We start from the raw sequence: 14,840 nt of genomic DNA, 5'->3' as shown, positions 1-14,840 counted from the left end.
CTGTTTAGTCTCAATCCTGCAAGTTCTCGTTGCACTGTGCATGTGGAAATGCTCTTACTTTCACTATTAAACAGCCGTGAGTTCTACTGTCGATTTTTTACGATGTGACTTCAAGCATTTTAGTGATCTCCGATTACGATCATTCAAGATTTTTTTTGACCACATTTCTTCCACTAAGCTGACGGTTCACCATTATCCTTCCAGGTTTTAATAATGTGTTGGACAGTTCTTAACCCAATTCCAGTGATTTCAGAACTCTTCTTAGTTGTTTTCTTTGCTTGATGCAGGCCAATAATTTGCCCCTTCTGAAACACAGTAACATAGTTTCCATGACCACAAAATAAGTCTTCTGACATGGTTGTTTAAGAAATGAGACACTACACACTGCATCAGTTAGGGTTAAAAAAAAATTGCCAGCTGAAACATATTAATCACTGCAATAATGATCCAATCATAGGCTCTTAAGTATCTGCATATTTAAATCCAAATGGCAACTTTTTTTTTTTTTTTTGGTCAGGCAGTGTATATAACCACAGTGTATGCTGAACATACCAAAACTCAATCATCAACAGATTGACGTGTAAGAGATCACCAAGTATGTAGGGCCTACAACTGATAATAATTATTCATTATGTCAAGAATTTTCTAGATATGGAAACAACCAAACAAAAACGTATTACTTTTGTAATACATTATCATGAAATCATGATGGCTCTGCTAAATAGTCACTATAGTACGGTTAAGGATATTGATAACATTAGTTTTTACGAATTTATCTCCGTCAGTTTAACTTATAAAAAATAATAATAATAATAATAATTCCCCAAGAGAGAGTTTTTTTTTCTCCAGTGAAATTTTTGGTATCGAATGAGGAGGTAGCTTTCTTGACATATCTGATTGTTAATATTTTACACTAGAATCTTGAGGTCTTTTCTATCCTGTATTTTTTATTGAAGCATAAGCCGAAGTTTCAGTGTTGACAGTAACTGTTCCTGCATTAAGTGTAATGCTGCATGTAAAATATTCTCTCATCACCTTTCATTCCACCTTTTCATCTTCTGACCACTGAGGGCTGAAGCAAGATAAAATGAGTTTGACAGGGTTGTGCTCTTGAGCATCAGTCATCATTTCACTTTTGCCTGATAACATGCTAACATGATGAAACTTTGTTTCAACTAACATTAATTCTTGCAAATGTGGTTTGTATATATGGGCTGAGAAACAACACTGCTAGTTCAAAATATAATCAACAGTTTAGTGATGTGTTTGTAACCCCCCTTAATTCGGAGTTGTGTATCAATCAATAATTTTAATGTAGTCCAGTTTTTGCAAGGCAGGTAGACCGAGTACAGTTGTAACACTGTTATATTTCCATTCTAATGCAAGTTTGATCTGTAATTATTAGTTTGCACATTCACATTAGCATTCTCACTCTGTGTGAAAAATTTGAAGAACATATTCCACATTGATGAGAAATTATTAGAAAACATCTGTTTGTTATATATATATATATATATATACAGGTGCATCTCAATAAATTAGAATGTCGTGGAAAAGTTCATTTATTTCAGTAATTCAACTCAAATTGTGAAACTCGTGTATTAAATAAATTCAATGCACACAGACTGAAGAAGTTTAAGTCTTTGGTTCTTTTAATTGTGATGATTTTGGCTCACATTTAACAAAAACCCACCAATTCACTATCTCAAAAAATTAGAATACATCATAAGACCAATTAAAAAAACATTTTTAGTGAATTGTTGGCTTTCTGGAAAGTATGTTCATTTACTGTATATGTACTCAATACATGGTAGGGGCTCCTTTTGCTTTAATTACTGCCTCAATTCGGCATGGCATGGAGGTGATCAGTTTGTGGCACTGCTGAGGTGGTATGGAAGCCCAGGTTTCTTTGACAGTGGCCTTCAGCTCATCTGCATTTTTTGGTCTCTTGTTTCTCATTTTCCTCTTGACAATACCCCATAGATTCTCTATGGGGTTCAGGTCTGGTGAGTTTGCTGGCCAGTCAAGCACACCAACACCATGGTCATTTAACCAACTTTTGGTGCTTTTGGCAGTGTGGGCAGGTGCCAAATCCTGCTGGAAAATGAAATCAGCATCTTTAAAAAGCTGGTCAGCAGAAGGAAGCATTAAGTGCTCTAAAATTTCTTGGTAAACGGGTGCAGTGACTTTGGTTTTCAAAAAACACAATGGACCAACACCAGCAGATGACATTGCACCCCAAATCATCACAGACTGTGGAAACTTAAAACTGGACTTCAAGCAACTTGGGCTATGAGCTTCTCCACCCTTCCTCCAGACTCTAGGACCTTGGTTTCCAAATGAAATACAAAACTTGCTCTCATCTGAAAAGAGGACTTTGGAACACTGGGCAACAGTCCAGTTCTTCTTCTCCTTAGCCCAGGTAAGATGCCTCTGACGTTGTCTGTGGTTCAGGAGTGGCTTAACAAGAGGAATACGACAACTGTAGCCAAATTCCTTGACACGTCTGTGTGTGGTGGCTCTTGATGCCTTGACCCCAGCCTCAGTCCATTCCTTGTGAAGTTCACCCAAATTCTTGAATCGATTTTGCTGGACAATCATAAGGCTGCGGTTCTCTCGGTTGGTTGTGCATCTTTTTCTTCAACACTTTTTCCTTCCACTCAACTTTCTGTTAACATGCTTGGATACAGCACTCTGTGAACAGCCAGCTTCTTTGGCAATGAATGTTTGTGGCTTACCCTCCTTGTGAAGGGTGTCAATGATTGTCTTCTGGACAACTGTCAGATCAGCAGTCTTCCCCATGATTTTGTAGCCTAGTGAACCAAACTGAGAGACCATTTTGAAGGCTCAGGAAACCTTTGCAGGTGTTTTGAGTTGATTAGCTGATTGGCATGTCAAAATATTCTAATTTTTTGAAATAGTGAATTGGTGGGTTTTTGTTAAATGTGAGCCAAAATCATCACAATTAAAAGAACCAAAGACTTAAACTACTTCAGTCTGTGTGCATTGAATTTATTTAATACACGAGTTTCACAATTTGAGTTGAATTACTGAAATAAATGCACTTTTCCACGACATTCTAATTTATTGAGATGCACCTGTATATTATACATACATTATAGATAGATAGATAGATAGATAGATTGATTTGAATTTTTAATGTAATTAATTACATGATATGCTGATTAATACATTGTTTTTACTTACTTTTGTTCAGCATCTCCCACCAAGTAAAAAGCAATTTCCCACTGTGTCAAGTAAAAAGTAATTTTAAACTTTGAAAATTGCATCCCAAGACCTCTGCTTTCTGTTGCTCTTCATCCAGCTGTCTTTGAAAGCAAGAATGTGTCCTTTGCCAGTTTCATTTGTGCTGCATGCTCTTGGTAAGTGTGGTTTGGTGATGCTCATTACCTGTACAGCTGGGGATGTACTGAGTGCCCTCTGCTGACTGGCAGTACTCCAAGTCTGAAATGCTCCGAAGTAGGAAATGTATGGGTTTGGGGGCATGATTAACTGTAATTTATAAACTTTTGGTTGGTCAACCTGTGGTTACTTTCTTGTTCATTTATGGTATAAAAAAAATCACTCCACTAAAAGCACACCTAGTCCATGTGTGGCCTTTAATCTTTAACCCCCACTTGTGCTCATTGGTCTCTCTGATGAGGAGGCATGTGGATAAGAGATGGTCAGACTGCTTGTACATCCTCATTATCAAGATAACACTGTCTAAAGTCCAGATCCGTTCTTAGTTGAAGAGGTTCAGGGCATGAATCACTAACTGGCTCTGTGTGGATACAGTCCATTGTCAGCAAGACCAGAGGGAATATCTAATGGCTTTGATTTAGAGGATGATTACTTAAGTTGTAATGAGATGAAAATGAGAGTGAATGTATGTAAGTGCCACTGAGCTGATGAGGTAAACATCTGTTCTAGACACCAAACCCAAAGCAAATGCAATGCTTAAAACAAAAGATATCAGGTTTCTGTGAACAAGATCTATAGATCAGTGGCTACCAACTGGTCTGTCTGGACCCAGAAAATAGTTTGCAGATCTGTTATGATAGGGTCAGTGACAGCAGGGAAAATGCAAGTAACAAAATGCAACTTATTGTACCAAAAAGCACATTACGTTGTTGTTTATGCATTCACAATTTACCATTTTTCTTAATCAGCTTATGTCATGTTAATAATTTTGCATACTGTTAGGCCTACTGCAGTACATGGTAAGGTTAATAAATGTTTCACATGATTTTAAGGACATCATTTTGTTTAGCATACTTTGGGCATCAAGGGGCGCAAAACAATGTTAACATTTGGGTGCTGCAGCGACTGCTGTAAATGATTAAGTACTCTTAATATTACTCTTACTCTTTCTGGTACATATGGCAGAAATTGCAGTTCCCTATCTGTCACTCACTCGACATTGTGTGCGACCTCAATGATGACCAAATGAATGACCTCAACATTACAGCGGACGCGCTGTCACGACAGGTTACCCTCAGGGGAGAGTGGAGACTCCACCCTCTGTTGGTCCAGCTGATTTGGAGTCAATTAAGACAGGCACAGGCGCACCTGTTTGCCTCCCAAGAATCCTCCACTGCCCGCTCTGGTACGCCCTGACCGAGACCCCCCTCGGCATAAACGTGCTGGCACACAGCTGGCCCCCTGGCATGTGCAAATATGCATTTCCCCCAGTGAGCCTACTTGCACAGACCCTGTGCAAGGTCAGGGAGGACGAGGAGTAGGTCGTCCTGGTAGCACCCTACTGGCCCACCCAGACATGGTTCTCGGACCTCACGCTCCTCGCGACAGCCCCCCCCGGCGAATTCCCCTGAGGATGGACCTTCTTTCTCAGGGACGGGGCACCATCTGGCACCCACTACCAGACCTCTGGAATCTCCAGGTCTGGCCCCAGGATGGGACGCGGAAGACCTAAGCGGTCTGGTCTTCTTTGGTAGACATGATCACTCAGACTAGGGCCCCCTCTACGAGGCTCCTGTATGCCTTAAGTGCTGTCTGTTCGCTAAGTGGTTCTTCCCGATGGGAAGACCCCCAGAGATGCACACTCGGATCAGTGCTTTCCTTCCTGCAGGAGAGGTTGGAAGGGAGGCTGTCCCCTTCCACCTTGAAGGTGTATGTTGCCGCCATAGCAGCACACCACAACACAGTTGACGGTAAGTCCTTAGGAAAGCACGACCTGATCGTCATCAGGCCCGATCATCAGGTTCCTAAGAGGCGCCAGGAGGCTGAATCCCTCCAGACCGCGCCTCGTTCCCTCGTGGGACCTCTCTGTAGTTCTTCAGGGTCTACAAAGAGCCTCCTTTGAGCCTTTGCAGTCAGCTGAGCTTAAGGCACTCTCCTTGAAGACTGCCCTCCTGACTGCGCTCACTTCCATCAAGAGGGTAGGAGACCTGCAAGCGTTCTCTGTCAGCAAAACGTGCCTGGAGTTCGGTCCAGGCTACTCTCACGTGATCCTGAGACCCCGACCGGGCTATATGCCCAAGGTTCCCATGACCCCTTTTAGGGACCAGGTGGTGAACCTGCAGGCGCTGCCCCAGGAGGAGGCAGACCCAGCTCTGTCATTGCTGTGTCTGGTGCATGCTTTACGCATCTATTTGGATCGCACGCAGAGCTTTAGGATCTCTGAGCAGCTCTTTGTCTGCTTTGGTGCTCAGCGGAAAGGAAGTGCTGTCTCCAAGCAGAGGATCGCCCACTGGCTCATTGACGCCATAACTATGGCATATCACGCCCAGGACATGCTGCCCCTGGTAGGGCTATGAGCCCATTCTACCAGGGGTATAGCGGCTTCCTGGGCCCTGGCCAGGGGTGCCTCTCTAACAGAAATTTGCAGAGCAGCAGGCTGGGCAACACCCAACACCTTTGCAAGGTTCTACAACCTCCGGGTGGAACTGGTTTCGTCCCAGGTAGTGGCACGCAATACAAGCGGATAAGCCTGGGATAGCCGGCTGGGTGTATCGCTTGCACATAGCACCTTTCATCTCCTTTTGAGCTGAAGACGTGCACCATTAATTCCCAGTAGTGTTCACAAACTTTGTTCTCTGGTTGACTTCCTCCGAGCCCTGTGGCAGTCGAGTATTCGGAGAGACTCGCTGCCTGCCCAGTACACGTGCTAACTAAGAGTCCTGTTCTGGGGTAGGTGCTCCGCATGTGGCGGTTCCCTGTAAGCCTAACCCCATGCGATATATACATCTTCCGCTAATTCATTTCCCTGTTGGCAAACTGCGTCTTCCTTGGGCAGAGCCCCTCTGCCACAGTCTCCATGTTTGTAGTAACTCCTCCCCCGTTGGGTAGGATCTACCTTGAAGACTCTCCACATGGTCAGGGGCATACTAGACCTGTTGGCCCAGTGGGATAACCCCCTTCTTTTTTAGGGAGTGGAAAAAGAAAAGGGGAAAAGAGGCCACAATTGGGTTAGCCTGTCTCTATCTTTTGGGTAGTCGACTTGTCCCCAAAGGGCCTTTCGAAACTATGTTGGGGGAGGTTACGTGTCAACCTGGTGTGCTGGCTATGAGGCACACAGTGGTCTGCCCACCACACACCGCCAGTTCACGTAACACAGTTCAGCCAGTTGTGGCATTTCGTATAGGGACCCCTAGTGTCACTACATCGATACAACGTCGAGTGAGTGACAGATAGGGAACGTCATGGTTACTTGTGTAACCTCTGTTCCTTGATGGAGGGAACGAGACGCTGTGTCCCTCCAGCCACAATGCTGAACTACCTGCTGAAATGGCCGGACCTTATATCGGCTCCTCAGCATAAAACCTGAATGAGTGGTTGCATACCAGCTCCTTTTATACCTGTATGTCCAGGGGAGTGGCATGCAAATACCACTCGCCAATTTTCATTGGCCTTTTATCAAAGACCAGAGGTGTCTCGGGCTCCCAAGAGTGACCCCTACGTCTCGTTCCCTCCATCAGGGAATGGAGGTTACACAAGAAACCATGACATTTATTAGAATGGCATTCTGAACTCAGCCATTGGTTCCCTGTTTTGAATAATTGCAAAATAAAAATGGGGAAGGATAATTTTGCTTATTATTGTTTATATTATTATTATTTGTTTTTTTCTAATTGTTTTGTCTTTATTGCTTTTTTATTACAAAAAGAACAAAAATGTTCAGGACTCTCTCCCTAAAAAATGTGAGCTCTGTAGCCGTTTGAAAGCTGTAAATTTGGTATACAACTCCACAGTATGTAAAACTCCACAGCATGCTGACTGACTGACAGTCATGGTTGGGACCACTGTGAAGAAGGTCTCATAATGTGACAGTAATCACGTGAATCAGGAAGACAGACAAAGTGGTATTAGTGGAGACACGGCAAATCTAAGAATTGTCCAAGAGGGAACGACTAAACAGAAAGGGCCATGTTATCACACATTGCCAGCAAAACTCTAAAGCAACACCCATTCTCTTAATCACCCACTCCCATTGTTATGCTTTATCTTGGACTGTGATGGGTGACAATGATATAAGGGGAGGTGGATCCTCCATAGAGTAGTTAAACATAAGTGGCTCTTCTTTGTGCTGACTGACAATGGACTGAGGGTTATCAAGGATAATGACATAAATTATATTTATGCATTTGTCAGACACTTTGATACAAGCAACTTACAATAAGTTGAAGGAATACATTTTATCAGTGTGTGGGGTACCTGGGATTACTTCATCTGTATATTTAATGCTAGACGGGAAAAGCAAAAGAAGTATATTTTAAGCTCAGATTACACATATCTAATGAAATTTCATGGGGTGATTTAAGTGAACATTTAAAGAAATCTAAAAATAAAAATAGGGTTCAAAACAGTGTTACTATGAATGTAAACTTTAATACAGTGAAAAAGACACTCTATTAAATATATATAAATAAATACAATTTTCCAACATACTTTTGAATGTCCATGTACTAAAATAAAATATTTGATGCCATGAGTGTACCTTTATTTACTATTACTATTATTTTGAATGGCCATGGAAAATGAAGCAATGTGATAACAATTTTACCTGGTCACAAAAAGTAGTCCATTAATTTACCTGATGAACTTTCACCTTTTGCTGACCCTTTATGCTTCTAATGTGTGCTTCTAAATCACTTGCACCTTTATTAGCAACTGACACATATGCGCCAGCTTTACATGTCATACATTCTGCTTCCCACGGATCTCAACCTGGACGAAAGCATGGGAATTTTTTGTGCAAATCTTCTGTAAATTAGCACTTTCGTTTGGGCATTGTTTCCACTCAGCTGTCATTTGCTGCTAATGTCAAGCAACTGTTTGATGCCGAACACAACAGCGCTTTGCGCGTTCGCGGAGAGATTGACAGGCAGGAATTTGGCCAATAGTTGCTGCAAGCCTCTAATAATCGACCAATTGGTGTGCAAGAAGGCGGGACTTACAAAGAGGGGTTAAAGCAATGCAAATATGTGCGCACACACAATGAAGTATTAGACCAGATGCACATCATAATGCAACTAAAGCCAAATCCTGGACATTTTCGCAAATTTAGAAATCCCGGCAGGACACTTTTTTAAGGTCCGAAAAAGAGGACGTATGGTCACCCTACAAATTAGCTACATTTAACAGATGATTTTCAAGATCACAAGAAATTACAGTATCAAACTTTGATGACTTATGGTTAGTTCACCCCAAAATTACCATTCTATCATCATTTACAGTACTCTCCCTAATGTTGCTCCAATGCCTTTTTTTCTTAAGTGGAACACAAAAGGAGAGATTATCAGTCCTAAACATTCTGGCTCTTTTTTTTCATGGAAGACAGAAAGTCATGTGGGTTTGGGACAACATGAGGGTGAGTAAATGACAGAATTTTCATTTTTGGGTGAACTTTCCCTTTAAGAAAAAATATTAGCGATTATAATGTCGAAACTGCATGTTATATCAATAATTAGAGGCCTAATAAAGTTTTGTACTGGCTATACAGGTATACAGTTATATTGTGGATAATATTAATTTTAAATTACATATATTCTTAGTAAATTTTCAATGTTGCTGATGATCCATCTCTTTATCTTCATCATATATTCAAGGTCAGCGGTTTGAACACACCCCTGAGTCGCAAACGGGAGCACCGGGTTCTTCTCATGGTCATCACCATGGTGATCTTCTATTTGCTCTGCTGGCTGCCCTATGGTATCATGGCTCTGCTGGCCACTTTTGGGGCCCCAGGACTGGTGACTGTGGAGGCTAGCATCATGCCCTCCCTCCTAGCCAAATTCAGCACTGCCATCAACCCTGTCATCTACATCTTCATGAATAAACAGGTGAGCATGGTGTAGCACTTAACACTTAAGGCAAACCTTCATTTGCAGAATAAAAAATCCAGACTGTAAATAACCATCATAACAAGGGTATGAAATAGAGGTCGACTGACAATGGATTTTGCCGATAACGATAACTAAGGTGGTGGCAAAGACCGATAATTATTAATTGGCTAATAGTTTTTAAATTCGATTTAAAGAACATAAAAAAAAATTACTATACTACAATGGGCAGAGACATAGAGACTACAAGAGTGCAACATGAATAACATTCCAGATTCAGTTTATTGTTCAACCAGAATCCCAATAATAACCAAACATACACACACACACACACACACACACACACACACACACACACACACAAAAACAACCTTTGGTGCATTGTGTGGGACCTTTAACTGTAAACAAGCCCAAAACACACCAGGGACTCTTATTTTGAAATGACAAAGACTTGACTCAGTTAAAATGTTCTATGTTAACTATTTACCAAATTAAGATTTTTATAGCCTATATACTGACAAATGAAATATATATATATATATTTCACCAGATGAGGTTTAATGTTGAATAAGGTTTATTATTATTCTCAAGATATGAAGTTGGAGACTAAATGTATGTGCTGATAGGAAACGTTTTCATATAGTCACATATTTCTTTGCATGCCCTCGCTTCAGTTTATATTACTTGATTATCTAATCAAAATAGTGTCGGCCACAGAGGAACACGGAGGAATAATAAACAAACTATCTGCAACTATTGGCATATATTTTGGCCGATAACCAGTAGTTCCGAAAAGCAACTATCGGCACCGATTAATAGGTAAAACTGATATATCTGTAATGTTGCTATCAACAGGCAGACGAAGAAATGATGATGTAGGAGTGATGAACCCAAGTGCAGTTTAATTTACAGTTGTGGAATCCAAAAAACCCTGACTACAAACCTGAAACATAAACATGAACTTGAATATAAACTTGACTAAACATAAACTAAACTAAACTTGGCTTGGCTAGGCTGGTCCTGAACATGGGCTGAACAGGGGTTTGACTCAAGATGGCACCGAGTATGGCTGCTGCATTGCGAGCTCTTACACAACATGGCAGTGTTTTGTTTGTTTTGTTCACAATTCTTATGTTTTTTGTCTTGGATGTTGTCTGCCTTATTGTTTACGACAGACAAACACTTTCAGACATTGGTTCAGCAATTTCACACCGTAAACCGGACTTCAAATTCCTCAATGCCAACCCGCTGTTTACAAACACGCAAGCGGAGCCCTTTGTCTGGGCTGCACGGCCACGGAAACGCAGGAGGAAAAGGGGAAACAGAGCCGGCGTTCTCATCAGAGTAAGACGCCGTGCAAATTGACTCCCGCTACCCAGTATTCTACTGGCAAATATTCAGTCTCTGGATAACAAGCTCTGCGAGCTGAAAGCGCGGATCTCTTTCCAACGAGAGACGAGGGACTGCTGCATTATCTGCCTTACGGAAACTTGGATGTCTGTGGAGATTCCAGACTCAGCCACTGAACCCGTGGGGTTCTCCGTGCACCGAGCGGACAGAGCGAAAGACCTCTCAGGTAAAAGCAGAGGTGGTGGTGTATGTTTTATGATCAACAAATCCTGGTGTGATCAGAGGAACGTACATTCTATCAAGTCTTTCTGCTCTCCTGATCTGGAATTTCTCATGCTTCTGTGTCGACCATTCTGGCTACTGAGGGAATTCACAGTGGTCATCATCACAGCTGTGTATATCCCGCCACAAGCCGACACAGACCGGGCACTCAAGGAACTGTATGGGATTATAAGTGAGCAGGAAACCACGCACCCTGAGGCCGCATTCATTGTGACCGGGGACTTTAATAAAGCCAGTTTCAAATCAGTTGCACCAAAATACCACCAGCACATTAGTTTCAACACACGAGGGGACCGGGTTTTGGACCATTGCTACTCTTCCTTCCGGGATGGCTACAAATCCCTCCCCCGCCCACCATTTGGCAAATCGGACCACTCTTCCATTCTGCTTCTGCCCGCTTACAGGCAGAAACTGAAACAGGAAGCACCCACCCTCAGAACAATCCAGTGCTGGTCGGACCAATCAGACTCTATGCTACAAGACTGTTTTGATCACACGGACTGGGAGATGTTCCGGTCCGCCTCTGATGACGACATCTAGGTTTATGCTAATAGTGTAATGTGTTTCATCAAAATGTGCATGGAGGACATCGTTCCGACCAGAACAACACGGATCTATCCGAACCAGAAGCCATGGATAAATAGCAATGTTGGCGTGGCACTTAATGTGCGGACCTCCGCTTTCAATTCCGGGAATGCGGAGGAGCATAAACAAGCCAGTTACGCCCTCCGAAAAACTATCAGAACAGCAAAACGGCAGTACAGGAGCAAGATTGAAGGACAGTTTAACACCACCAACTCTAGAAGCATGTGGCAGGAAATTAACATCATCATGGACTTTAAAGGGAATAAAAACTCTGCCATGAACACTGCTGCCTCTCTCCCGGATGAGCTAAATACTTTTTATGCTCGTTTTGAGGGAAATAACACCGCCCTCGCGGAGAGCTCTCGTGGCCAAAGCTACAGAGGTTAGTTCACTCTCCGTCTCTGTAGCGGATGTAACCCGATCCTTCCAACGGGTGAATATCCGCAAAGCCGCGGGCCCAGACGGCATTCCGGGCCGTGTCATCAGAGCGTGTGCAAACCAGCTGGCTGGTGTTTTTACAGACATTTTCAACCTTTCCCTCTCATTGTCTGTAGTCCCCACATGCTTTAAAACATCCACAATTGTGCCTGTTCCAAAGCAATCAAAAATAACTTGCTTAAATGACTGGCGTCCTGTTGCTCTGACCCCCATCATCAGCAAATGCTTTGGGAGACTAATCAGAGATTACATCTGCTCTGTGCTGCCTCTCTCTCTTGACCCATTGCAGTTTGCTTACCGCAACAACCGCTCCACTGATGATGCAATTGCATCTACAATACACACTGCTCTCTCCCACCTGGAAAAAAAGAACACTTATGTGAGAATGCTGTTTGTAGACTACAGCTCAGCATTCAACACCATAGTGCCCTCCAAGCTAGATGAGAAACTCTGGGCTCTGGGCTTAAACAGCTCGCTGTGCAGCTGGATCCTGGACTTCCTGTCAAGCAGACGCCAGGTGGTTAGAATAGGCAGCAACATCTCCTCATCACTGACCCTCAACATTGGAGCCCCACAGGGCTGTGTTCTCAGCCCACTCCTCTATTCCCTGTACACACATGACTGTGTGGCAACACATAGCTCCAATGCCATCATTAAGTTTGCTGATGACACGACGGTGGTAGGCCTGATCACTGACAATGATGAAACAGCCTACAGAGAGGAGGTGCACACTCTGACACACTGGTTTCAGGAGCACAACCTCTCCCTCAGTGTCAGTAAGACAAAGGAGCTTGTGGTGGACTTCAGAAGAAAAGACAGAGAACACAGTCCCATCACCTTTAATGGAGCACCAGTGGAGAGAGTCAGCAGCTTCAAGTTCCTGGGTGTCCACATCACTGAGAAACTCACATGGTCCATCCACACTGAAGTCGTTGTGAAGAAGGCTCATCAGCGCCTCTTCTTCCTGAGACGGCTGAGGAAGTTTGGAATGAACCGCCACATCCTCACACTGTGCTACACCTGCACTGTAGAGAGCATCCTGACTGGCTGCATCTCTGCCTGGTATGGCAATAGCACAGCCCACAACCGCAAAGCCCTGCAAAGGGTGGTGCAAACTGTCAGACACATCATCGGAGGTGAGCTTCCCTCCCTCCAGGAAATATATACAAGGCGGTGTGTGAAAAAAGCTCGGAGGATCATCAGAGACTCCAGCCACCCGAGCCATGGGCTGTTCTCACTGCTACCATCAGGCAGGCAATATCGCAGCATCAGGACCCGCACCAGCCGACTTCATGATAGCTTCTTCCCCCAAGCAATCAGACTTTTGAACTCTTGATCTCCCATGATCAAAATACATCAGCACTGCACTTTATTACTCTTACTCTTATTATATTTTTATCAAATATATTCTCTCTTAACAACTTACTATCAACCGACAGCCTGAATGTAAATACAGTACAATACAGCCTACTGTACATTCTATTTATACTTTTTTATTTTTATTGAATAATGTGTATCTATATTGTGCGTATTGTATACTGTACAGTGTATGTTATTATTTGTATATTGTTGTGTGTAATTATGTGTATATTAGACTTTAAATTGTGTTGTGTTAATTTGATGTTATTGTAAATTGGTATATGTCTCATCACTGTCACGACTACTATATTGAGCGGAACCGCACCCAAGAATTTCACACACCATTGCACTTGTGTATATGGCTGTGTGACAATAAATGTGATTTGATTTGATTTGAGACTTAGAAACGACCTCTGTGGTCGTGAGCATGGGCAGAAATTTGGAAACGAAAGCCTTTCTCCTCCTCCTCCTCTGGGAGGCCAAAGTTAGCAATGCAGGCTCTGGGATGGACGAGGCTGGCAACGCAGGCTCTGGGACGGATGAGGCTGGCAACGCAGGCTCTGGGACGGACGAGGCTTGCAACGCAGGCTCTGGGACGGACGAGGCTTCTAGCTCGTTGGCCGTGGCAAGCATGGGTGTAGGCTTGTTGGCCGTGGCAGGCATGGGCATAGGCTCGTTGGCCGTGGCAGGCGTGGGTGTAAGCTTGTTGGCCGTGGCAGGCATGGGCATAGGCTCGTTGGCCGTGGGCATTGGCTCGTTGGCCATGGCAGGCGTGGGCATTGGCTCATTGGCTGTGGGTGTTGGCTCGTTGGCCGTGGCAGGCGTGGGCATTGGCTCGTCTACCATGACGAGGGACTCCGGCTTGGCATCCGCCTCCCCCACAGTGAATGTGGAACCAGTAATCTGCATGGCTAGGTCGATATACTGAACCAGACTGAGGGAACTGCGACCACCAGGCATCAATGAGGAGATTGGCTCACTCAATCTGAAATGGAAACAGTCTTTGAGGGCGACCTCATTAAAGTCCACCTCACTGGCCAGAGAGCAGAAGTCCCCCACATATTCCTCCAGGGATCGATTCCCCTGACGTAGGCGCAGTAGTCGGACCACTGGGTTCATGGTTGGTGGTCAGGTATTCTGTAACGTTGCTATCAACAGGCAGACGAAGAGACGATGATGTAGGAGGGATGAACCCAAGTGCAGTTTAATTTACAATTGTGGAATCCAAAAAACCCTGACTACAAACATGAAACATAAACATGAACTTGAATATAAACTTGACTAAACATAAACTTGATTTGACATAAACTAAACTAGACTTGATTTGGCTTGGCGGCTTGGCTTGGCTAGAACAAAGCAACAAAGTTACATTAACAATACCTGACACTAGACAATGCAAACATGAGGGCTTAAATACACAGACATGGGTAACAAGACAACCAATGAACAGACAGAACTATAAACAATATAGCAAGACTAATAAACTTAAACCAGTGACAAACTAGAACTGATAACAAAGTA

At 43.3% G+C, this 14,840-nt stretch overlaps 1 protein-coding gene across 1 annotated transcript in view; it reads left to right on the top strand.

The window, feature by feature from the left end:
- LOC127442020 (parapinopsin-like) overlaps positions 1-14,840 on the top strand; it is a 151,224-nt gene that overhangs the window by 111,655 nt on the left and 24,729 nt on the right. Inside the window, exon 3 of the mRNA XM_051699688.1 lies at positions 9,072-9,305. Coding sequence (XP_051555648.1) covers positions 9,072-9,305 — 234 coding nt within the window. The remainder of the gene's footprint in view (positions 1-9,071; positions 9,306-14,840) is intronic.

The sequence above is a fragment of the Myxocyprinus asiaticus genome, chromosome 6 (genome assembly GCF_019703515.2).
Source record: "Myxocyprinus asiaticus isolate MX2 ecotype Aquarium Trade chromosome 6, UBuf_Myxa_2, whole genome shotgun sequence".
Taxonomy (NCBI): domain Eukaryota; kingdom Metazoa; phylum Chordata; class Actinopteri; order Cypriniformes; family Catostomidae; genus Myxocyprinus; species Myxocyprinus asiaticus.
This window is presented reverse-complemented; position numbering and strand designations above follow the sequence as displayed.